This window comes from Camelina sativa, chromosome 11 (assembly GCF_030686135.1).
Source record: "Camelina sativa cultivar CO46 ecotype springtype chromosome 11, ASM3068613v1".
In the NCBI taxonomy this organism is placed as follows: domain Eukaryota; kingdom Viridiplantae; phylum Streptophyta; class Magnoliopsida; order Brassicales; family Brassicaceae; genus Camelina; species Camelina sativa.
In genome coordinates this window covers 38,751,704-38,777,204 of record NC_141890.1, presented here as the reverse complement: position 1 = coordinate 38,777,204, position 25,501 = coordinate 38,751,704, and the positions used below count along the sequence as shown (strand labels likewise).

Sequence of the window (25,501 nt, the reverse complement as noted above, 5' to 3'; positions counted from 1 at the left end):
ACATATTCGATATGGTGATCCAGAACATTTTGAGGTTGAAGTCATCTCAAAAAGAGAAGCAGATTTTCCTAAATAGATTCGTGAATATGTAAGAATATACTACTCAATAATTTGATATATATTATATGTGTATATTTTTTATATTATTATATACACGTACAGGTTTGTATAAGTTCAAAAAGTTTTCCTCCATGGGTGTATGATATAGTGGACGGTCCTGAAAATAAAATCAAGTCGTGACCTATGCATTTTACAAGAGGTTATTTGTTTCACACGAAGGCCGATGGGAGAAGCAGAAAACAATGAATTATGGGATATGTGTTCGAGGATCAAATTATTCAGAAGCACATGACGAAGATGATTATTATGGGACCGTCGAAAATATTATTCAGCTCAAGTATCCAGAATTTTTGAATTTAAGGATCATAGTTTTCTTCTGTGAATGGTTTGATCCTGGAAGGCACTCGAATTCGAGATGGAGGCATTGTTGACGTGCTACAATAAAAGAAGTATCAAAATTATGAACCATTCATCTTAGGTATTCTTATCTTTTACCCTAAATTTATATGTCAATATTTTTAATCCACATATCACAAGGTTTCTATTGGCAAACATTTGTAGTTTCGCAAGCTGATCAAGTGTGTTATCTTTCATACCCAAACACAAAACGACCTCGGAAAATTTGGCACACGGTTCTAAAAGTCAATCCAAAACATACTGCTCAAGGAAAGTTTAGAGAAAATGAACTTGTTATATTGCAGCAAACAACTGATGATGGAGACGGGTACTATTGAGGATATCATAATTGATAGTTTGGTAGACACAAGCCAGAATGTTGATCACATTGACTTTAAAATCGAAGACGCTGAACCAGAAGACAAATTTCGGTGTAACGAATCGTCATCGGAAGATGAAGATGAGGAAATTGAATCACAATTTTAAAACTTTAATTTGTGTAATATACTTATTATAATTGAATTTTAATAATGTATAATATCTTTAATATTGGTAGTTATATTGTATTTTAATGATGTATAATATTTGTATTTTTATTGAAAAATCATATTTTCTCAGGCTGTCCTAGAAACGTCGCATATTGTGACTAATTTACGACTAAACCTAAGAAACACCATATTTAGCTTTCTGTCTCACATTGGTCGCAAAACGAGTCTAGGTAGTGACTAATACCTGAATAATTTGCCACCGACACCTGAAATTGTGACTCTTTTGCAACCCTTTAGTAACCGCCTACAATTTTTTTTTCCAATTTTAACAAAATTGTATTCAAATAATGTTAAGTGTTTAGTATCTACAAATATTTGAACAAATTTGTATAGTAAATATTTCTATTATAAGATATATGTCCATATAATGAATCAATTAGTGTATATTCAATATCATGTATTAAGTGTTACATGTATTATACAACAAACATGTTCGAAAGCTGTATAATGTTCAAATTCTCTTTCTAATATATTATTTCTTCTCTGACCTTGTTTTTTTGACACTTTAATTACAATGTCAATGGTTACAAGTAAAAATTTTATATTTTATGCTTTCAAAAACCAAATAAGCTTATGTCTACTAATAACAAGTCACAAAGTGGTCACAATTTGTGACTAGTTTGCAACCATTTTTAATATTTGTGACTACTTTGTGACTGACCAGCAGTATCACTGTTTTGCGACTACTTGATTGTGACTAATTTGTTACTGAACGCATATGCAAACTTTTCGACAATATTAGTGAAATATAACCGCCAAACTTTCCCCCCACCCAAAATTAAGTTGTGACTAGTTTGTGACTCGATTAACCATCTAACACGGTTCTCAAAACTATTAATCACTTCTTCTTTTCATTATCTCGAAACCTGAATTTTAGTTTGATTACATAGCATTGCTTGGTTCTCTTGTCTTGATTATATCACTTAGGTTGTTGTGTTTCTGAATTTTAGTTTGATTACATAGCATTGCTTGGTTCTCTTGTGTTGATTATATCACTTAGGTTTTCGAATTGCAACAATTTTGTTTTGGTTTTATATTCTTTACTTTTATTTGCTCTCCTAATATTTGTCTAATAGGTTTGGTCGGGACAAAGGAAAACTGGCCCGAGTGATAAGTGGAATACTTCGAAGGAAGTTTGATGGCTCTTACTACAGTTGGAAGGTTACACCTATTAACATTCAAGAACGATACTTCAGAACATTTGCGGTAATGCTCTTTACAGTTTTTTTTATGACTACATACCATGATTAGAATCATTCACACTTAGCTTAACAATATTGTATTGTGTATTGTGTAGCGGAAGTACAACTGGGACAGTGGGATTACTGAGGTGGTTAAAGAAAACTTCATAAGGGTCGCCAAAAGAAGGATCAAAGGAATTGTAAGCCAAGCAAAGCTGAGGGGTCAAAATCCAATTTGAATTCGGCCAACACTTTGGGTCGAAATGATGGAGCACTGGAACACTCCCGAGTCTATTGAAAAGAGCACTAATGCTTCCCAGTCCAGAAATTCTGATCGTGGTGGGCTTGGCGTCCATAAACACTTATCCGGACAGAAATCGTACTTGCAAGTACAACTAGACTTGGTAAGGAGTTGGTAATGCATTTTTAGCTGCCTTTAATTTTACATGTGACACTAGTAACTTTTTTTTGTATCATTACAGGAGGATAAATTGGGTCGCCCTATATCACTTGGTGAAGTTTTTATAGCAACTCATACAAGGGCAGATGGAACTTTTGTTGATGCAAAGGCTAAACAAGTAGCTGAAGATTATGAGAAGAACTTAGAAGAGACATTGAATCAGCTTGATGCCGATGATCTTGACGGTTCAGACCATTCATCTCAACGGATCCTCACCATTCAAGATAAATATGACATATTTCTCAAGGTATTTTTTTACTTTCTTTTCGTGATGATGATTGTGTGGTTTTCTGATGTTGATTCTCGCTTTTTATAATACTTATTGTCTAGTTTTTCTAATGTTTATTGGTCTACATTTTTTATTCATGGTTCTCCTTTCTCAGCATGAATATTCATGGAACATTAACAATGTCTGTTTCAATCTAATTGGTTTTGCATCATCTTTTCTTTGTGTGTTTAGAGTACTGTCACAGATGACAAGGGAAAACCCTTTGGACTTGGCCAACTAGCTGAGACGGTCAACAAAGGGAAGAGAAAACAATGTTATTCAACCGTTTTTTCACCGTCAATCTTAGAGTTGCAAGACCAACTTGAAGCTGCTCGTGCTAAGCTCGCAAAAGTTGATGAAGAAAATGCTAGGCGTGATGAGGAGCAACGCAACGCTCAAAGTTGTATAACAAGCTTAGAGATGGTAGTCTCCTACTTAAGAAACACTTATCCTTATTTTCCTCGATGAACAGGTTAACCTTATTACATGTTTTCATGTATTTGTAATCTTCTTGCATGTTTTATGTTTTTAGTAGCTAAATGATCATTTTCTCTCTTCAGTGCTCAGTAATCCATGCTTTCATCCCATTGGCCTATGCCTCTCATTTCCATAATATTTTATGTGAAGGTGTAATCTTCAATATTAGAGGATTCGTTGGCAACATCCATATATATACTCTTACGATTATGTTGATTTTCTTAAGTTATAATGCGGATATGTACATCTTCAAATGAGAGAAAACTGTGCTATTATATATAGGATTTTTTGTATAATAATGATATCAGAAAATATCTATATATAATATTTTTTATCATTTAAAAAAAAAATTTAGTTTTATATGTGTTTTTTCTAACATGTGTCGAAATCACTATTCGATAGTCATAACTCATAAGTCATAACTCATAACACACACATATCGTGATCAATAGCAAACCAATCTTTGTATTATAAAATTGTACTATTATTTTTTGGCTTTTCGTCAGGCTAGAAATTTTTTAAATATTTTTGCTTGATAAATACGTATAAAGACTTAGAACATCTCCTCTAATATTTTATATATTACTCCAAACTCTATATTCGGAATATAATCATCTCCAATAATACTTTATATTCTATTCTAAAAATAGACAAACGAACAGAGTTACTCCAAATTTAGAGTAACACGGTCCATTTTCCTAATTTTAGAGTATAACTTTTTTATTTATAAAGTAATCCCTTAATTATCGTATTTTACCATTTTATATCTAAATACAATTATTTAATAAGAATTTAAACTTATAAAATTTATATTAAAAACAAATATATTGAATTAATTTAAATTACAAAATAACATATATTTAACTTAGAAAATAGAATAACATAACAAACAATAAATATAAAATACATAACTAGTGTCATAAATTAAAATAAAAAAAGAAAACTAAAATAAAAACAAGTTGTTAACAAAATAAACTTAATACATCATAAAATAGTGATTAATAATCTGGTTTGAAATATCATGATGAAAATACTTGATTTCAAGAATTTCTTGCTCGACATAGACAAATCAAAGATAGAGACGCTCATTTTTTCACTTTGAAACGCTTTAATCGATCATTTGTAGGAAAAGTACACTAATGATGATGTTTAAATAAAAATGTTATTAGTCATTTGTTTTCTATTTATGAGATGTAATAAAATTTTATTTTTCAAGTTTAATTTTAATAATACTAAGACTCATACCCCGCGATGTCGCTAGAAAATATTTTAAGAAAAGTTAAATTAAATTTCAAATTTTAGAATTATATATTATAAAATTATTTGAAAGTAAAATAGTTTGAAAATATATGATAAATGATAAAATTAAAAATGATCTCAAAAGAAAAAAAAAATAAGTAGGGCTAAAACTACATAAATTATAAACATATAAAACTGTGAGTTTTAAAAACACAACCATCAAAATGAAAACTTATAATAAAAAAATATTCTGAAAAAAAATCAACTAAGTTAAAAATTACTAAATGAAAAATCATAATGCATCGAGACAACTTTGTAAAAAATTTGTAGGTATTATAAGTATAATATATTTTATGAAACACTATTGTAAACAGTAACAAAAATCATAACAGTTATTGGTATTTCTATTATTCATAAACAAATATTATGACGAACTGATCCTAAGTGAGGATATCAAATGAACGATTATAATAAATAAATACAACTTTCTGATAAAATAATTTGAAAAATATAATAAATTTTATCTTGAGTGGAAATTTATCAACCCGTAATTAGAATAAAAATACACAACTTCTAAAAAGAAAAAAAAAGTTAAATATTAGATAACACATATTTTATGAAGAGTTAGGATAAATAAACACAATTATAAGTTACCTAATTAAAGTTGATTAAATTTCTGTATTTTTATAATCATTTCTAAAATCTTTAGTTAGATTATTGAAAATGTTGGATATCAAATATTAAAATTCCTATTATTTTGATTCAACATGAAACATAAAATTTGTGTCAGCGAACAATTGATAGTTAGTGATCTAAGAAGAGACAAATATATATATATATATATATATATAGTTCAAAAGACATAAATATAAGTTGTGAATAAGATATGGTGAAAATGCACAACTCTACAATGAGCAGAAACAATTATATGAAGACGTAACCGTACGATTTTTCAAAATAAATATTAAAAAATTATTTAATGAAAGGTACGACGAAAAATCGCAACTGTTGTTGGCATTAACTCAGATTGTTATTATTATATAGATTAAATTTCTATATTTTTATAATCATTTCTAAAATCTTTAGTTATATTATAGAAAAATGTTGAATATTAAATATTAAAATTCATATTAGTTAGATTCAACATGAAACAAAAAAAGTTGTGTCAGCGAACAATGTATTATTAGTTATCTAAGAAGAGACAAATATAAATATAGAGTTTAAAAGACATAAATATAATTATTGGAACGAAAACTTGTGAATAGTATATGGTAAAAATGAACAACTCTACAATGAACATAAACAATTGTATGATTTTCCTTTATTCTAAAAGACACACCCCTACAATAAACAGACGTAATTGTATGATTTTCTTCTAAATAAATATCAAAAAATTAATTAACGAAAAGGTACAATGAAAAATCGCAACTGTTGTTGGCATTTATTCAGATTGTTATTATTATATAGATTTTAATTTATTGATTTTTTTGTTAAAACTAAAATAAGTGAAAATAATTTGTAGATTTTAAAACTAAAGGGTTATATTAGAAATTAAGAACAAAATAAAAATATATAATAAACTTAAAATATTTGTTTTAAAGTAAGAAATACTGAAGTAGAGTAAAACAACTACATAGTAGGAGGAACATTATCCAAACATAGTATTTTGATATTTTCTAAGCTAAGAAAATAGTCTAGGAGAAAGCCCAAAACAACCACATCATATGTAGGCCCAATAAGATTGTCTCTGAGATGTGAAACAACAACAAAGCACTGAAGAAAAGGAGAAAGCAGAGAAGGGAGTGTGAGAAGACGCGATTATGGCGAGCAAGATGTGTCTCCGTTACTCCCTCTTTTTGATCCTCTTCTCTCTCATTTCATTCCAAGGTTCTGATTCCTGTTTTCTTTTATCAATATTTACTTCTTCACGTTGTCTGATGTGCTAGAACATGATCTCTTTGTTTCAATCTAATCTCAGTTTCTTCTATATAATAACTCCTTGTATTGGATCTGTTCTTTTTTCATGTTTTGTCACTGTATAGGTTTTGCTAAGAAGACGGCAGACGTGTCTGAATTGCAGATCGGGGTTAAGGTAAAGTTATTATTTTTTTCGCGATCAGCAAATGACTAAATGAGCGATCTTAGTGTCATACTGTTAATGTGAATTTATAAACAATTTTGGTTTTGCTTGGTCTAAAAAAAGCATTCTTTCTTTTGTCTTGTTGTTCTGTTTTGGTTTCTTCTTCTGATAGGTACTAGAATATAGTAAGAGTGTATTAATTTGACCATTATGTTTAGGTGAGGTGTTTGGATCTTGTCAGCAAATTTGCAAGATACTTGGGTTTCTTGATTGGATTCAAAGATAATAAAGAGTTAGATTTTTATAATCTTCTTTTCTTTTGGTGGTTGCAGTTTAAGCCAAAAACGTGTGAAGTTCGGGCTCACAAAGGTGATAAAATCAAGGTGCATTATAGGGTAAGCTTGACCAGATTTTCGACAAAGACGGATTCAAATCATTGTTATGAAGACATGTTTGGTGTTGTTTTTGTTGTCTTATTATAACTTAGTGTTATTGTGGCAGGGGAAACTTACTGATGGAACTGTATTCGATTCGAGTTTTGAAAGGGGTGATCCGTTTGAGTTTCAACTAGGAAGTGGTCAGGTTATTAAAGGTAGTGACTTGGTTTAACCCACTTGCTTTTTTGGCTTTTGTATCTCTCTTTTGTTTTGTTCCATTCTCTTGATTTCTCTCCAATGGTAAATAGTGATGTTCTGGTTTTGGTTGCAGGTTGGGATCAAGGTTTGCTAGGAGCGTGTGTAGGTGAGAAGCGGAAGTTAAAGATACCCGCAAAACTTGGATATGGAGAACACGGCTCTCCGCCTACTATCCCCGGTATAAATACTGCGTGTTCATGTTTCTGAAAAGTATGGTTTCCTCTTGACAATAGAACTAAAAACAATCTTGCAAATTTTCAGGTGGTGCAACATTGATATTTGACACGGAGCTTATTGCGATAAATGAAAAACCAGTTGGCGGAGAAGAAGATGGAGGAGATGAAGACGGAGAGGGATATGGCGATGACGAGCTATGATTCGGTCTCCGTTCTCCAATGGTTTTGCTTCAGAGTTCTCAGGATAATACGGAGAAACTATCTATGGGCGTTTTTTTTTCTTCTTCTAGTGTTTCAGTACTTGAGTTTGGCTTTTAGGCGTAAACAATGAGGATATGATTGTTATGGCGACATTTAACTTTTTCATTTTATAAAATGACTCATCCCTTAGTCAATTAATTAGCCAAATCAACTTACGTAGTTCGGCTTATCGACAACGTCAATGATAGGATGTAACTAGTTTGGGAACATTAGAACTAGTTCTATAATTTTTATCATTGTGCGCTACTACCAAACTCTTCCGGGTAGAATTTTAGTATACCATCTAATCCAATCCAATGATCAATTAGATTGAATAAGAATAACACTAAAATTCAAAAAAAATCTACAAATGATCTGAATAACACTAGAATTTTATGAATTCATCAATTTCATTCAAACTTCCATTTTCAATATAGAAACGAGAAATATATATATTTAAATTGCCCTTTTTTTATTATTATTATTTGGCTGATTTAATAAATCTTTCAAACAAATGTATTTTAATTTCATTTACTAATTCTAAAAGCTAAGACCCGCTCAAAGAAAAGTAACGGTATCTAGAAACATCGGGACAAATCTTCTTTTGGGCTCTCTCTCTCTCTCTCTCATTTCAAAGTTACAATGAAGTCAGAATACTCTAGAAACCCCCAAAACACTCTCTCTTCTCTCTATAAAATCTCATCTAACAATTTCTCAATCGATCTCATCTTTTTGTCAACAATTAATTCGTTACGCTCTCTTTGTACTTTTAAAATCACTAGTCTCATCTTTTCAACTTTGATCAGCAAAATGGAAGACGATTTCGACATGCAGCAGTTTCCGGCAGAGGAACAACCGGAGGAGATGGATATGGATCTCCCAGAAGACGACGAAGCTGACTCGGCTCCTTATTTAAAGATCGGCGAGGAGAAGGAGATCGGGAAATCAGGATTGAAGAAGAAGCTTGTCAAGGAAGGTGAAAAATGGGATACGCCTGAGAACGGAGATGAAGTTGAAGGTATATTTGAATGACTTAGTCCTTCTTTTCTTATGTATCTGATCTGATGATATATGAGTGATCATCAGGTTCTGAGATTAATTTCTTTTGCAGTGCATTACACGGGAACATTGTTAGATGGGACGAAGTTTGATTCAAGCCGTGACAGAGGAACTCCTTTCAAATTTACTCTTGGCCAAGGTAGACCTTTTCTTGTTTGTTTTGTGGAAGTTGTTTGCTGTTATCTGCTTTTAGATTAAGCTTTTGGATGGTGTAGTGATGCGTGGCCACATTTGGAAACTCTTGGCTGTGTAGTCACTTTTGAGGCTGGTTTGTGTGAGGATATGTGGTTTTTTTGTTCAAGTTGAGAGTCTGTTCTGTGATATCTCTTGTGAATTTGCGTGTCACGTTTTGATCTGTAGCTATGTGATTGATGCCAAGAACCTTTCATATGTTTTGAGTTATCTTATGTTTTGAGTTCTGAATTTCTTTGGTCTTGATTGGTTAGGACATGTGATAAAAGGATGGGATATAGGGATCAAGACAATGAAGAAAGGTGAAAATGCTGTTTTCACCATTCCTCCTGAGCTGGCTTATGGAGAAACTGGCTCGCCTCCAACCATTCCTCCGAACGCTACTCTTCAATTTGATGTGGAGTTGATATCATGGAGGAGTGTGAAGGATATATGTGGTGATGGTGGGGTGTTTAAGAAAATAATTGTGGAAGGAGAAAAATGGGAGAAGCCAAAGGATCTTGATGAAGTTTACGGTGCGTTTTCTTTTGTTTCCATAAACCTATTATGAGACATAAAATCTTATAGACATTGGTTCTGATTGGTTTAATGGCATTGATATGCTGCAGTCAAGTATGAAGCTCGGCTTGAGGATGGCACCATTGTTGGAAAGTCTGATGGTGCTGAGTTCACTGTCAAGGAGGGTTAGTATTTTATTTCCTTATCCGGATGGTAATGTTGTTATACGCAACTGGAATAAGGATCTGATATACTTATCGTGAAATAGGCCATTTATGTCCTGCACTTGCTAAGGCTGTCAAAACCATGAAAAGAGGGGAGAAGGTTCTTTTAACTGTGAAGCCACAATGTGAGTTTTTTTAATTGGTGTTTGTCGTTTGTTTGCGGCGATGCACTGAATTTAGATATGGTCTGACTTGTTTATGTGACTGATACAGATGGCTTTGGGGAAATTGGAAGAATATCTTTTGATGGTTGCCAAGCTGCAATCCCACCAAATGCGACCCTTCAGATTGATCTTGAGTTGGTTTCTTGGAAGACTGTGGTGGAAGTGACTGATGACAAAAAAGTCATTAAGAAAATACTGAAAGAAGGAGAAGGATATGAGCGTCCCAATGAAGGAGCGGTTGTCAAATGTTAGTATCTTTAAAAATCTGATATGAAAAGCTTATGTATACTATATTAATTATTAAGTTGTGTAATCTGATAACCTAGTTATGTTGGTTTGTTGCAGTGAAGTTGATTGGTAAACTTCAAGATGGAACTGTGTTCTTGAAGAAAGGTCATGATGAAGACGAGCCATTTGAGTTCAAAACTGATGAAGGTACATACATATATAGAGCCTGGAATCTTGTTTCCTTTTTGTATTTTGCATGTCACGAACTATCATATTAAAGTGACAGAGGATGGTGTTCTGTGCAGAACAAGTAATTGAAGGGCTCGAAAAAGCTGTGATGGGCATGAAGAAGGGTGAGGTGGCATTCATCATGGTGTCACCGGAATATGCTTTTGGTTCTTCTGAATCAAAGCAGGAGCTGGCTGTCATACCACCAAACTCAACTGTATCCTACGAGGTCGAGCTGGTATCCTTCATCAAGGTGAGAGCGTTTTCTAAGTGTTACTTCTTTCTTCATGATCAATGTTATTGGTGTGCTAAAGGATATCATCTTCTTCTGAATTAATGTAGGAGAAAGAGTCTTGGGACATGGACACGAAGGAAAAGATAGAAGCCGCTGGCAAGAAGAAGGAAGAAGGAAATGCATTGTTCAAGGCTGGCAAATACGCAAGAGCTTCAAAGAGATACGAGAGGGTTTGGATTTGATCCTTGTACCTCAACAATGTCTGTATATTTGGATTCAGAACTAATATCAGATTTTGGTTGCAGGGTGTCAAGTACATAGAATATGACTCAGCTTTTGATGAAGAGGATAAAAAGAAAGCAAAAGCTTTAAAAATTGCCTGTAACCTGAACAATGCTGCTTGCAAGCTGAAACTGAGAGACTACAAGGAGGCTGCAAAATTGTCCACAAAGGTAAATTAAAATATTTGAGTGTCAGTAATTTTGGATATTCTAATTAGAGAAGAAGAGCTAAATGTAAAGAATGAAACAAATGTGTGTATAGGTGTTGGAGATGGATGGTAGAAATGTGAAGGCGATGTATAGGAGAGCACATGCGTACATGGAGACAGCTGATCTCGATTTGGCTGAGCTTGATATCAAGAAAGCTCTTGAAATTGATCCAGACAACAAGTGAGTAATGTTTTATTGGTTCTTTGTCTTCTTTTTTTTCTTCCAGCTGTAACATGTATGTTTCTCCAGGGAGGTGAAGATCGAATATATGAAGTTGAAGGAGAAAGTGAAAGAGTACAACAAGAAAGATGCTAAATTCTACAGCAACATGTTGTCAAAATTGTTGGAGCCACACGTAAGTAGCGTTAATAGGGAAAAGTTAGCCTTTGTTGAATTGATAACAAATAATTCATGTTTAGTAATAATCGTTGTGATTTGTGCAGAAAGGAGCTCAGAAAGAAGCACAAGCGATGAGTATTGACGCTAAGGCTTAAGTTTGCAAATCTCTTAAAGAGTAGCATTCATCCCAAAAAGTAATAGTTGAAATCTATAAATTTCTGTGTTACCTTTTGTATTCTTAGTGTGTATGGCTTTTACTCTGTTGAAATAAAAATATAAAACAGACTTGTAATAAACGAGGATCCGCTCCAAGTACTTTAGGAATCTTTAAGGGTTTAGCGTGGACCAATTCGTATTGGAGACCCATGCAAATTATGCGGTCAATAAACAGTTGTTTATACAATAACAAGTCCTGAAACAGTTGTGGCATAAGAGATGTTAAAGCCAACTCTGACTTAAGCCAAGTCCTGAAACAGTTGTGGCATAAGTACCATTCCTAGTTTGCCAAGTTCATTAAATCCTGAATCAGAGGAATATCTTTGGATGTTTGTTGGATCAACCAAAGGTTCTGATCCAGTATATGCGACTAGATCGGCCACAGAGGGTATCCCCGGCTGTTTAGTGACTAGTGACTACCCACTAGTAAGGACTTCCAAACTTAAAACAAATTATCCTGGCCCCAAATCTGGTTACAGACATGTTCTCAATCGGAACATATGGGACTATGAAGGGGAAGAGTCGTAGAGCTGGGATGATGTTTAAGATAGACATGATACCGCCATACCGGGTATATATGTATATCAGTAAGTTAGCTTTTAGAAAGAACATCGTTAAATGAACGAAACAGAAGAGAGTGAACGAGTAGAATGGGAGGGTAAGCTTGCACAAAACAAACAACGTGGAATTACAATCTAATTAACTATATCAATGAGAAGACAGAAGCACAACGGGAAACATACATGTTAGTCTTCCCTCTCATATTGTCTACTTTTGATAATATACTTGTTTAATATACAAAATAACTAAATTCTAAATTTCAAAACTCCAAATACTGAACTTAACTTTCTCAAAATTATATATCTAAATGTAAAATAGAGAATGTAAACCTAAAAAAAATTTAGAAGTTTATTAAATGTATTGTAATTATGTAAAAGATAGCAAAAATGAAAATGATCAAACAAATGATATTTTTGAAAACAACAAAAGAATATTTCTAACAAGTTTTCTTGAATAAAATGTCAAAATGACAAATATTGAGAGAAAACAAAAAAAGAGAAAAAGAAAACATAACACCAAAAAAAAAAAAAGAAAAGAATTGTGAACTACAAAACTAATTGAACTAATATTAGCTGCTTTTTGTTTTGACTTTAAACAATTTTACAAGGACACAAAGGTATTTGTGCAAGCGAAATTCACACAACTAATTTAACCGGAAAGTTAAAGACAAAGAAAGAAAACGGATTTTTTTATACATACAAGAACCTAGACCACATATTTTAGATTTTGGATACAAAACGAGTAGATAGTTGTTACTTCAAGAGTTGCCAAAAAGATGAAATAAAGTCGATGATATGTATCTATTGGATCATCCAATAGATAGTCCTAGATCATTATTTCCAACCATTTATGGGTTTACTGGAGTTTTTCCAACAATATTTGTGAGATTCAGAAATATAAATAGAGATATGAAGTCGTGTGCTCTAGTGGAATTTAGGGAAGTTGTGGTACACATTGATGATTAAATTGAACATGAGATCTTGGCATAAACATGGATGAAAAACATAAGATTTTTTTGTGTGATGTATGTTTTGGATAAACTTGAAGGATGGTGGTCTCAACGAAGCTATCTCAAGAATGCATCAGTTATGTGGCAAATTTTGATGTGGGTACTAATATTGTTTGTCCGAGGCAATGTGAATGGAACTTACCAAGAAAAAACAAAATCAGAACATTTTTTTCAGAGCATGCCTTTATAATCGAGTTAGAATATTCTTTTATTTATTTTAACATCACTTATTTACTCCATTTTTTAATGTCGTACATTACTTGCACTCCAAAATAAAGGATTCATAGGTTTTCAATATGAAATGACCTTTATGTTTTTAATGGTGTCAAAAATGTAAATTTAATAAGCTACTCTGAAAGAAGTTCTGATTTTCAGACCACTCAAACGAATTTAATAATTTGCTTTCGTTTTAATTAATAAATTAATTTATTTTAAAAATAACTTAAACATTCTTTTATTCATTTTAACATCAATTATTTATGAATGATGTAAATAATTGACATAACTTGTTATAACCATTGTAAATATTAATGTCATTTTAATAAATTGATGCAAATATTAACTAATGCAAAATTAAAATCTTTTTTTTTTTTTTTTTTTGCAGTTGGGGCATATTTCCATCGATTACACTAATCAAATCAAACAATTATTTCAACCAATTCAAAATATTTGTATCAATTATAAATGATGTGAATAAATAACATAAGTGAGACAAGACACATTTAGGCAGATTTTAAGTGAGATTCGTGGTAGAATTTGTGTGACTACTGATCTGTGGAGAGCAATCACTATGGAGGTATTTATGCTTGGCTGCTGATTATATCGATGCAAACTGAAATTTACAAGTAAAGATAGTATCATTTTGTGTTTTTCCACCACTTTATTCGGGTATTGCATTGGTTATGAAACTGATGGAGCTGTTGAAAGCATGGGGTTTGCATAAGAAAGTGTTTACCATTATTATATACAATACATCTTCAAATGATAATATGTAAGGGGTTCTAAAGAGGCAACTTAGAAAAGATTTGGTGTGTAGTCGGGAGTTTTTTTCATGTAAGGTGTGCAATTGATATCTATGTATTTTATCTTGTTTTAGTATGTATTTAGCTCCTGTTTAGCATTTTTAGGATTAGATTCTCATGTTTTCATGTCTTTTATTTATATTTTATGCATTAGAGTAGAATTGCATAGCTTTTATATTTATATGTTTGTTTGCATAAATAGGTATTAGGTGATCTGGAAGCACTAAGGAGTTGATAGCATGAGGAGATCCTCAACAAAGAAAAAAAGGCTCAAAGAAGAAATGAAGAGGACTCGAGTCTACACACGACTGTAAGACCCTTGAACCGAATTTTGGAAATTTGGTGAGAGTGTCGATCGACACTGTTGGTGGTGTCAATCGACACCTTATCTGGACGGGTTAATCGGTTCGATTTTAATTTTTCGCTTTGCGTGGTCGGTTTAGAGAAACCCTAAGATTCGAGTTTATAAAGAAAAAACTCGACTTCCCAAGTCTTTTAGCTGCTTTTGACACGTTCTAGAGAGAAAAAAAGAGGAGAGAGTTTTCCAGTGAGTGTTCTTGAGGTTTTTGGAGATTCTTTGTCTCTGTTGGTGAGTATTCTTCCTTAAAAGTGTGGATCTAAGGCTAAGGACGTGTGGGGAAGGTTGTTGTGGTGCTAGCTTCGTCGTTTGGCTTTAGATCTCTCTGTTTTGCAATGGTGAGTGCATGACCATAGCTTATCTAAGCTAAGATGTCTGTTTCTGTGACTTTTTGTGTTGTGTGATTGTTTCCTTTTGAGGTTAATGTCATTTTTGTGGCTCATGTGGCTTGGATTAACTTCTGGGAATGCCTTGGACACGTGTGAGGTATTTGGAGGCGAGATTCGGAGCTTATGATCGAAGAGAATCGATGTTGGCCTTCGGTGTCGGTAGACACCAAGAGAGTGTTAGTCGATACCAATGCAAGGACGGCGCAAGGGCTTTGGTGAGTGTCGGTCGACACCATGTGGCAATGTTGGTCGACACAGTTAGGGTTTTTGGAGATGTCGAGTAGGTGTCGGTCGACACCAGTTTGGTGTCAGTCGTCATCAGGTGACCAGTGTCGGTCGACACCCTCCTCAGCAAGCGGCTGATGTTTTGTTTGCTTTGCGTATTGCCCCGTTTGTTTGTTGTTTGTTGATTGTGGCGTGAGGAGATCTTATTGCTTGTGTGTATAGCCCAATAGATGGGAGGATTGTCTCATTAAGTAGTTCTGGGAATATTTATGCATCTCTTTTGTGTTGCGGTACAGGTAAAGGCAAAGTGTGATCGTGGAATCAAGGCCTCGAAGAGGAGGATGTTCTAGAGGCTCGATTATTTGTTATGTGCTTTTGTTAGGATGCTAGATTAGAACATAGTTGTCTATAACGAATGCTAGGTTGATGGTTCTATGATTTCATGACATGATTTGGATGTTGGAATTATGGTTAATCATTTATTTATTGTTAGTTATTGGATTAATGGTTTTGTTTCATGTTATCCGTTGTTGTTTGATTGAGTTAGGTTGCTAGTGAGTATGGGATCACTAGATATTAGGGTATTAAAACAAAATGGTCGGGTTGTTGCAACGACCGAGCAGTCAAGGCACTCGACCGTGAGGATTTATAAAAGGAAAAGGCACTCGACCATAACCCGGAGGAGCATACGGCCGAGCGTGTGTCTGAGTGTGTGTCTGTGACCAACCCGCAGACTCTCTATTTTGTCTTCTAGCTAACTAGGGCTTCCTTCCTTTTCTATAAATAGGCTTGTCAATCTTTTGACCAGAGATATCTCGTTTTTTGGCTCTAGGGTTTTTGTAGCCACCTCATACTTGTAATCTAAATATCATTAATTCTGTTTTTAATTTGCATTATACTTCTTTCTATAAAGGTTTTTATCGCATCATTATCTATGCAATATGCAAGTTTTAGCAATATATGGGTTTGAGTTCATAATCATGTTTATTAAGTCTGAGTAATGATTATGTTCTTAAGGATATGTTAGGTTGGTAATGAATTTAGTCTGTTTAGGATGTGAAAGCTTATATTACATAGAATCCCTTTTGGATTAGGTGCTCTTAATGCTCTTTCCTTTCTGAGAAGTTAGAATTAGATCCTAGATGTTTCAGCACCAAAAAGGTGTAATGAAATGTTTGAATGACTAATACTAGAAATTTTTATGCCTAACGCAAGAGATTGATTGCCTAGGGTGATTATTGATAGTAATGAAATTGAATTTAATGTATGTTCTAGCTAATGAGAATTAGGTCTAGAAGTGATTGAACTTGGTTGTTATTATCATAAGAATGGATTAGTAAGTCTTTTATGTTTATTTTCTAGGGATTAGCTCTTTGTGAGTTTGGTAACCATTCCAGATAGACTAAGTTTACTGCCAACCAATTATTTCTATCTTTAGGACCTTATTGTTCATTGGTTTATTCTAAATCTTGCATTTAATTTTTTGTTCTTACTGCACTCGATCTTGGTTCTTATTACACTCGTTTGTTTGCTTACTCGTTTGCATGATCGTTTAGTAGTTATTGTTCTGAATCATTCTAGTTTGTTCTAATTTGCATCTCTTTTAATTTGTAGTTTAGTATTAGTAGTACTACCTTTAAGTTGATTAGTTTATTGCATTTTTGTTTCACCCTAGGTTGATAGTTGAAACTCCCATCTCTAGATTGTCTTAAATTTTATTCATTGGCTCATCCATCATTGATTGAGACCTTATATACTACACTGCATAAGGTTAATTGTAACGTCCCGACTGCCACCTATTAGTGGGTCCCATGTCTACTCCAAATTCATGGGTCCACCTTCCTTAATGGGTCTCACGTCTTCTCATTAGACCCGTGAGCCCATTCAAATTCGACTGTCGGTTAGCTACGTGTGGGAGGCTTTAAAGCCTTGTTACCCATCCTGAAACTACTCCAGCATAAGCACGCTTAACTCTGGAATTCTCTAGGGACCCTTGACTGAAAAGATAAATACACTTTTGGTAACATAGTTAGTCAAATCAACTCTTTTAAGCCTCTCCGCATGTCCCTGAAATTGGGGTGTTACAATTCACCCCACTAATAGATTGCAACGTCTTTGTTGTGCACCAAGCCCGTCCCCCCCCCTCCTCGGCCCCACCCCCGCCCGTGTGAGCCCCCTCGACTCCACACTCGTCTAGGTTCGGCTCTAATACCATTTGTAATGTCCCGACCGCCACCTCTTAGTGGGTCCTATGTTCACTCCTAGTCCATGGGTCCACCTTCTTTAATAGGCCCCATGTCCTTTCGTTAGGCCCGTCAGCCAATGCGTATCCAATAGTCGATTTGCTACGTCCACGAGGCTTTAAAGACTTGTTACCGTCCCTACAAAGTACTACGTGATCTTTCCCTTTGTTTTGTCCTCACTTGCACAGTTCCTACAATCACTTCACGGAAGGTCACCCTTCCTGAGATTACTCTAGCTCAAGCACGCTTAACTCTGGAGTTCTCTCAGGACCCTTGATCAAAAAGATAAATGCATTTTGGTTACATAGGTGGTCAAATCAATTCTTTTAAACCTCTCTGCATGTCTCTGAAACCGAGGTATCACAATTATGTTCCAATTGTAGTCTTCAGACAGTTGGTTCCATGGATTGACACAAATGTATGCTACGGGAGGACAAAGAAGGATTTGGAACAGTCATGGATTTTTGAAGTATAAAACTTGGGTTATAGTGCCTTGTTAAGATCTTTCACAGCTCGAGCGTCAAAACAGAGCTCCTATCCAACTGCGACTAAGTGGAACACTTGGTGACGGGATCTGAATCCGAGGAGTAAAGAGGTGTTATGGTTGACTTTGAGAGAAGCCGGTAATTTTGATATCAAGTTTTGGGAAAAAAATATATAGAGAAATATCCTAATATTTAATGGGTTAACACTAGGCATGCGACTTTGTTTCGACACGAAGCCGCCGAACCGATCCGACCCAAATTTTTTGGGTTTCGGTTCAACCAAATTTAGAGTTTGGTTTAATTCGGAAAATTTGAAAATTTGGTTCGGTAGCCGATCCATCTCGATTACCCGATTTTTTTGATAAGAAAAACAAAAATTATACCAAAGTATATTGTAATTAAACTGATTTTAACCGGATTTGAACCGATTTCAATCGGTGTTTGGATTTAAACCGGATAAATCTAAGACAATTCCTACTTGACCCAACCCGAACTTATTTTTTGTTTGGTTATGTTCCGTAGAGTTTTTGAAAACCTGAATACCTGAATAACCAAAAAAACAACCAGACCCAACCCGTATACCTGAACTCGTAGGTATACTCGCAGGCCTAGTTAACACCATCTTCTTCTTTTTTTTTTGGTATCAATGCGAAGAAAAGAATAAGCTTTGTTAGACATAATACTTAAGTAGTGATTTGCCACTATTACAACATCTTTAGACATAAAAAGTATGTCACATGTACACTGTGATTACTTTAACCATTTTTAAATGTCATTAAATTTCCGATTGAGATGCAACTACTCTTCGATAATAAAAATATAAACCACCCCCACATTCAAAGCATCTTCTCCTTTTTATTATAGCGATCAAATTACAATGGATTAAATTTTTAGTAAATTAAATTCAATTAATTCACCCCACCTATTCCTACGTCCAATAATTCAGTGTCTAATTCTAAATTATAACTAAAGCTGCAACTGAAGACTAATAGAACCCTAAAGATTTATATATAAGTTTAGAACTTCTAATTAACAACTTTTCAATTATGAACTTGAAAGTAGTTGGTGATTAGTTTAATCGAATATCATTATTCTGTGTGCTAAGTCCACGAATCAGAGTGCATACCCCATGTGATTGCTATATTTTTCGTTAATTCCCCTTTCACAATATACAATTCATCACTTAATCTTCAGATAATCAGAGAATGATTAATACACCTGTCATTGGTTCTTTTATTACGCTAATGCTAGAAGAAAATGCATTTTTGAAATCTCATATATGTATTTTACACTACTCGAACCGACATATAAGTTCATTCTAATTGTAAAATCTAAACCCTAACCATCTCATTTGTAAACCCAAACCGACATATAATTTCGTTCTAATTGTAAAATTTAAACCATAACCATCTCATTTGTAAATCCAAACCGACATATAATTTTGTTCTAATTGTAAAATCTAAACCCTAACCACCTCATTTATAAACCCAAACCGACATATAATTTCGTTTTAATTATAAAATCTAAACCCTAATTCTTATTTATAAACTCAAACCGATATATAACCTCGTTTAATTGTAAAATCTAAACCAAGGCAATATTTAACTTTCTTTAAATAAAAGTATACAGAATTTGTTTTTCTTAATTTTTTTTGCTTTTAATTTAATTTTGATTATTTTTTAAATAAAATATTAGATAAAACATTTTGATTGGTTGAGAGGGGAAGAGGTGAATACGAAGGTTTACCATAGTATTTTTCTAATTACTTTCACTAAATTGAGAAATTCTTACCAAAAGTGAAAGAAAGTAATTGAGCCACCCTATGGAGTCTAAATTAATCGAGAGATTCTGCCTGCATTGCATATTTTCCAAGAAAAAATTTACCCGAAACCAAAGATGATAAAAAAAAAAAAAAAGCATTTACCGGAAGCTGGTCAAGGTCAACTCATAATATATTTGGGGAATTGTACAATCCAAACATGACCTAGAATTGTATTTGGAAATTGGCCAAAAAAAAGAAAAGAAACTAAAAAGGATATTTTTATATAAGAAAAAAATATAGGAATTGGCAATTTTTTTGTTTTTGTGCACCAGGAATTGGCATAATAAACAAAAAAAAAACTTACATCAATTTATAAGAAAAGATATTTTTGTACTTACACACCATTTTTGTACTAGTAAAAACATAGTGCATATAGTAATGAAAAAATCCGTGACTAAGGCCAAAATGTTGTGGCTATACGAGTGTATGACCAAACAATCACGAATAGACACGAAAAAAATCATATCTATACGATCGTGATCTAAATGTTTTGTGGCTTTACGTGACACATAACCACGGTTAAAATACGCGTAATTCGTAGTTTTGTAAGAGTGTTCGGTGACTAATTTGTAAATAACTACGGAGTGACTGTGATCCCGACGTTACTATATATACATGATGAATTAGTCGATCTAGAGATGAAATGTTTATTCTAAGCTATGGAAAGTTTTTTTTTTCTTTTTTTTGCGCAAAGCTATGAAAAAATTGCATTAAAATAGTTGGTTGATCATCGAATCATTGGTTGATTACGACGTAAACCGGTCAAAGAAAACATGAGAGGAACGTAAGATTTAATTTTCAGAAATCACAACTTGATCCCACTCTACTATAATATTTGTAAACAAATCCCTCCTCTACTCCAAAGACAACAGAGATAAAGACACAACACCTCACACAGCTGGTTAACATTACCAAATATCAAATCGAAAAGAATCTAGGAATGAAGGTGATGTTGACTTATTAGCAAGTAACAAAATATAAAAATCAAAGTTTCGTAATTTTGATAAATTAGATTATAGTCCATCATTACGAATTTGATTAATTATCTAGAGGTTACTTTCTGTCTAATGATATTTGTCGGAAAGTTCTTTGTCCTAAAGTTTATGATGTCAATAATTAGATTTAGATAAGATTGCTTACAATCACCTATATATTAATGTGTCCTAGAGAGCTAGAGACACATTAGTTATTTAGCATCATTTTGATTTATTATTTAGAGTTATATGTCATTGTGTTTTTAACAAAACAAAAACAAATGTGTTCTTCTTAAAAACTTTATCACATAAATTTATTAATATAATTTAAGTTTAAGCTTTAAATAGATTTTATATATTAGAAAAAATGATCTTTATTGAAATGCATGTGGGTTACCCGTGGATCTCATGAATTCAAGCGGGATAGATGCAAAGAGCGGCTCAAAATATTTAAACCCATTGCAGTATGACTTAGTAGACGGGTTTGACCGAGTTAACAATTTTATTTATATCATTTGTTTCATGAAATTTTAGTTTTTTGTGATTTTTATCTGATTTGATAGTTCAAGACTTTGATAAAAATCGAACTGATCACTAATTTGGTTCACATTCGATCCAGATCTGCCATCATGTCAATCTGAAATTTATGGTGAAATAATTATTATTTTAAACTTTCATAAACTTGATGAATTCAAACCAATATAGTTTGTATTATAAATATTATACGAAATAAATATATTTACAAATGTAATATCTCAAATAAAATTTTTATCCCGTGCTGTTGCATGGGTTATTACCTAGTTTGTTGTAAACTAGAACATTTGATATCAATTAACCAGAAAATATTAATTATGTGGAATAGTTTTTTTTTTGAACAAACAATTATGTGGAATGTTTTTGTTTTGAATAAATACTAAAACCATAATAAATTAATAACACTAGGAACTATGATATTTTATTAATTTATAGATGTATTTTTTTTATCAATATATAATTTTGCCTAAAATAGAGTAGATTAATTATCTTGGAATGTTGTGGAAGGTAACAAACTTACAATGATATTACATTAGAAAAGCAAAAGGAATCCAAAGGAAACCAAAGTGTATAATAGTACAATTGAACCCTAATAATGAATTGGAAGATGACAAATATAATATAATTAACATAATGGTAAAACAGAAAGAAAAAGTAAGTGAAGAAAAAAAGTTACTTTCATAAATGTGTATATATATAAATGGAGATGAGTATATGAATAAATCACATATATTGGTATGGTTATGTACACCCATCAATCCTTTTTTTCTCTCTTTTTCTTCCTTGAGACCTTGATAAAAATGGTTGATCAAAGCTCAAGTTTCATGTGTTGAGATTCATGGTTGGGGTTTTGTGCCACTCCCATTCCTACAATGCTTTGTAAATCTTCTTCGCTAAACATTTGATACTGGAAAATCACACAAATAAATATATGTTATAATCTTTTGACTAAAGAAAAATAGAATCAAGGAAGAAAAAAATCATAGAAGGAATTTAAAACCTGAGAAATTGAGTCAGTGAATTGCGTAAGTGTTTGTAAGTGAGTGAAGCTTCTGGCTAAGCAAGACGTTTCCAAAGAGTTTATGGGAGATTGGAGCATCATGTTATTGGGATGTAATTGTGAATTATTATTATTGTAAATATTAAGTTGTTGATGATGATGACTTGAAGACTTTGATTGGAGTCCTTCTTCATGCAATCGGTTGTTACTTGATGGAATCATCTGAATAAATTCAAACTTGTAAAAAATATTGCACAATATTTAATAGAAAAACACAAAAGGTACTTTTAAAAAGGAAATCAAAAAGCTGCCTGATTAAATGCTAATGTGTCGATTGAACAAAAGGGAAAAGAGAGGATTTGATATAAGATAATGAGTGAGATGACAAAACAAAAAAAAAAAAAACAAAAAAGAGAAGGATTTGATAATGATTAATCTCAAATTATCATTATCAATGGTTTTTAAATTGATGTTAATGTTTAAGGTGACTTACAACATCCTTTGACACAAGAGCGTCCACGTTAAATTCCAGCCTGGTGTCGTTCACTGATGATAACTTCATTGACAAGAACTGCCATTATTAAACAAACAAAACACAAACATTAGAAAATAATTAAAAGAAAAAAATCATTGCAAATAATTAAAATTCGGTGATTAATGAATGAAATGAAACAATTAATTAGAATTTAGATGTTATCATTAATTACAATTAATTAGAATTAGAATAAATAATAATTGTACCTCAACTTGTCTTTGCAATGATTGTACGTAGTTTATAATTTCATCAAGCATCAGTGCTTTTCCAGTAACCTTTCATCGTATAAACAAAAACATTAATTTTCTAATTACACTAATCAACAGTAGAGTTCATAAAAAAAATTAATCAAAGACTTTTAAATTAAAAAAAAGTCTCACCTTATTGCATCCGGGCACAAGATCTTGAAGAAGCTTCATCCGTTCACCAATCTTCTCCCTCCGAACCTAAACCAAACATTAAAAGAACATATCAAACTCAAATTCTTATCACATCTAATAAACTATATCAATCTAAACTAACAATTTAAGCGACAAACAATATAGACCGATTCAACGATATGCCATTTCTCGACGCCTAACTAACGCCTAGCGATTTATTGTACATGTCAACAACAACTAATGATCAAACTAAGAGTCCAACTATCACGAAACTTTGGTAGTTTCGACTAATTTGACTACATAATGTTGTTATTATAGGAGAAGTGAAATAATTACTCGTTCGGCGAGGCTGTGACTATCGGTGGCTTGGCCGCGTCGAGCTCGAACATGGATGTAATCTTTAGGAGGCTCAGGTGGTTTAGTGTTATTGCTTTTGTTCCCTTCCCCTTCTTCTTCTTCTACATCATCATCTTCATCCTCTCTTCTCCTTTTTCCTCCTTTTTCTTCTGAGCTTTTACTTCCTTTTCCACTCCAATCTTCTTTCTTTTCCGCCGTCTACAAAATTAAAAAAAAAAAAAAAAATAAAAGTTAATCACTTTATGAAAAAGCTGACTTTTTTAAGAATTGGGTTCTTCGAATAAAAAGCGGGTCTTCCAACATTTGAAAAAGCTTAGGGGAAAAAAAAATAAAACTTTCCGGGAAAAAAGTAAGAAACTTTCCGGGAAAATTATCTGTACCTTTGAGAAACTAGGAGATGGGTAAGCTGTGGAAATGGGATTTTCTTTGGATTTCCCTTTCGGCAGAACTTTTCTCTTTCGGGAAAATTCTCCGCCGGGAATCATCGGTGCGACTTCCGGTGAAACGAGAGCCTTCAGAGCCGGTGTGCTTGAGACACGTGTCAGTTTCCCGGAGTTGTTGACGACGTTGTTGTTGTTAACCGGAAGATTTGAATTGGTTCTTCCATTAAAGCTCCGGCTACCAAAGCAAGAGAATCTCGCAGCTCTCTCCGCAAAACCCGGATCCGCTGAGAATTCAGTCAACGGCGTCGTTCTGTTCATCATTATATGAGAATTCGAATTCGACGGCGGCGGTGGAGAGCTCATCGGAGTTGCGTAACACGAGGCGGACCTAGACATCGGAGTTGTTCCTCCGTAGATCTCACCGGAGCTGTTGTGATTCCCTATGTTACCAAGCTTACCAATGAGCTCTCTGATGATAAAACCATCACCGCCGCCACCACCACCGCAACGGCCTGAGAAGTTTGAGTTTGTCGGCGTCGGTGATGAGACTAATGAGCTCAAAGCAGAGTCAAAGATGCTCTGTTGTTGTTGTTGGTCCGTTGACTTTTCCCATAGAAAAGAAGAATCTTGTTGTGGATTTGGATCCATTAAAGCCCAATTAAGCATCATCGCCGATGAAGAAGACGGTGGCTCGAACTCCGACGGTGGTGGGAACTCTGTGTTCATAAACAACTCGTTCTCCATTAGGAATTGAAAAGAATTAAAAAAAAAAAAAGGAAATGCAGTAAGATTATAGTAAGATCCTAAATTACGTAGAAATAGTCAAATTCACATCAAAGAGATTTATGAGTTTTGGAGTGTGTCGGAGGAGAAAGAAGAGAAACGTAAAATGGTAGGGGCAAATGCTTAAATGGTCGCTAAACTTGATTTATATAGTTTGTTTAGATGAAAACATTATATTATGTTTTTGTTTTTATAATCATAAATCATTTAATGAAATTATAATTAAAAAAAATTAGTATCATTTTGTGTGTTGCACCGTAACGGCCGGAGATTAGGAGTTGTTTGCCGGGCCTTTGACGTTGAGAGATATGTTTTGCTAATAAATATGTAATTGTTTTTACAATTTCGACGTTAACATTATTCTACATGAATGTCAAAGTTTAGTATTTTTTTGTTTTTTGTGGACTCATTTTTTAAGTTATCTAATGAAGAAAGGTCTAAGACATGCTAATTAAATATCAGGTATGGGATAGATCTTGATCATACAACTAGTAGTGCTCATCGGCGAGTGTTCTTTGTATCATATAATATATAACATGGTCAAAATATCTCTAGTGTTTTAGCCTCAGGCAGAAGGTTAAATTACTCGTCTGATTGTTCATGTCTTTATAGATTAGAGCCCAAAGACCTTAAAAGCCAGCTCAAGAGTGACCAAATAGATGAATTGTTAATTGGTGTTGCTTGATTTTTAAGGCAAAATTACTGTGACACGACATTATTCGTCTAAACTATATTATATAAAATGGTAAGTGAGTTTTTAACCTTGGTGATCATTTTAATAATAATGTATTATTAAACTTTAACCAA

The 25,501-nt window shown here is 33.2% G+C and overlaps 3 protein-coding genes across 3 annotated transcripts; 2 read left to right on the top strand and 1 right to left on the bottom strand.

The window, feature by feature from the left end:
• The first annotated feature begins 6,256 nt into the window (after positions 1-6,256).
• Positions 6,257-7,915, top strand: LOC104725341 (peptidyl-prolyl cis-trans isomerase FKBP15-2). The gene is made up of 6 exons (XM_087473412.1): positions 6,257-6,516; positions 6,672-6,721; positions 7,042-7,104; positions 7,211-7,301; positions 7,418-7,522; positions 7,606-7,915. Exons 1-6 carry the CDS (start codon positions 6,450-6,452, stop codon positions 7,719-7,721), a joined length of 492 nt encoding a protein of 163 aa, XP_087329538.1. The 5' UTR covers positions 6,257-6,449; the 3' UTR covers positions 7,722-7,915.
• Positions 7,916-8,320: 405 nt separating this feature from the next.
• On the top strand, positions 8,321-11,714 carry LOC104725340 (peptidyl-prolyl cis-trans isomerase FKBP65). Its single transcript, XM_087474202.1, has 13 exons — positions 8,321-8,778; positions 8,872-8,958; positions 9,266-9,526; positions 9,620-9,694; positions 9,778-9,858; positions 9,947-10,144; positions 10,243-10,332; positions 10,431-10,606; positions 10,696-10,818; positions 10,894-11,040; positions 11,132-11,259; positions 11,329-11,434; positions 11,523-11,714. Exons 1-13 carry the CDS (start codon positions 8,403-8,405, stop codon positions 11,571-11,573), a joined length of 1,899 nt encoding a protein of 632 aa, XP_087330328.1. The 5' UTR covers positions 8,321-8,402; the 3' UTR covers positions 11,574-11,714.
• A 10,002-nt stretch (positions 11,715-21,716) lies between these two features.
• LOC104728693 (transcription factor bHLH78) lies at positions 21,717-25,121 on the bottom strand. The gene is made up of 7 exons (XM_087475514.1): positions 23,909-25,121; positions 23,508-23,726; positions 23,172-23,237; positions 22,998-23,066; positions 22,750-22,827; positions 22,257-22,478; positions 21,717-22,163 (listed from the first exon to the last, which is right to left on the bottom strand). Exons 1-7 carry the CDS (start codon positions 24,653-24,655, stop codon positions 22,065-22,067), a joined length of 1,500 nt encoding a protein of 499 aa, XP_087331640.1. The 5' UTR covers positions 24,656-25,121; the 3' UTR covers positions 21,717-22,064.
• Positions 25,122-25,501: the final 380 nt, after the last annotated feature.

Excerpts from the sequence above, each read along its gene's own strand:
- LOC104725341 (XM_087473412.1), top strand. The coding sequence starts at position 6,450 with ATGGCGAGCAAGATGTGTCTCCGTTACTCCCTCTTTTTGATCCTCTTC. Across the intron at positions 7,105-7,210 it reads AAATCAAGGTGCATTATAGG|GGGAAACTTACTGATGGAAC; the intron begins GTAAGCTTGACC and ends TTATTGTGGCAG. Across the intron at positions 7,523-7,605 it reads CTCTCCGCCTACTATCCCCG|GTGGTGCAACATTGATATTT; the intron begins GTATAAATACTG and ends GCAAATTTTCAG.
- LOC104725340 (XM_087474202.1), top strand. The coding sequence starts at position 8,403 with ATGAAGTCAGAATACTCTAGAAACCCCCAAAACACTCTCTCTTCTCTC. Across the intron at positions 9,695-9,777 it reads TGAGTTCACTGTCAAGGAGG|GCCATTTATGTCCTGCACTT; the intron begins GTTAGTATTTTA and ends ATCGTGAAATAG. Across the intron at positions 9,859-9,946 it reads TTTAACTGTGAAGCCACAAT|ATGGCTTTGGGGAAATTGGA; the intron begins GTGAGTTTTTTT and ends TGACTGATACAG.
- LOC104728693 (XM_087475514.1), bottom strand. The coding sequence starts at position 24,655 with ATGGAGAACGAGTTGTTTATGAACACAGAGTTCCCACCACCGTCGGAG. Across the intron at positions 23,727-23,908 it reads CATCTCCTAGTTTCTCAAAG|ACGGCGGAAAAGAAAGAAGA; the intron begins GTACAGATAATT and ends TTAATTTTGTAG. Across the intron at positions 22,164-22,256 it reads TCACTGACTCAATTTCTCAG|TATCAAATGTTTAGCGAAGA; the intron begins GTTTTAAATTCC and ends GTGATTTTCCAG.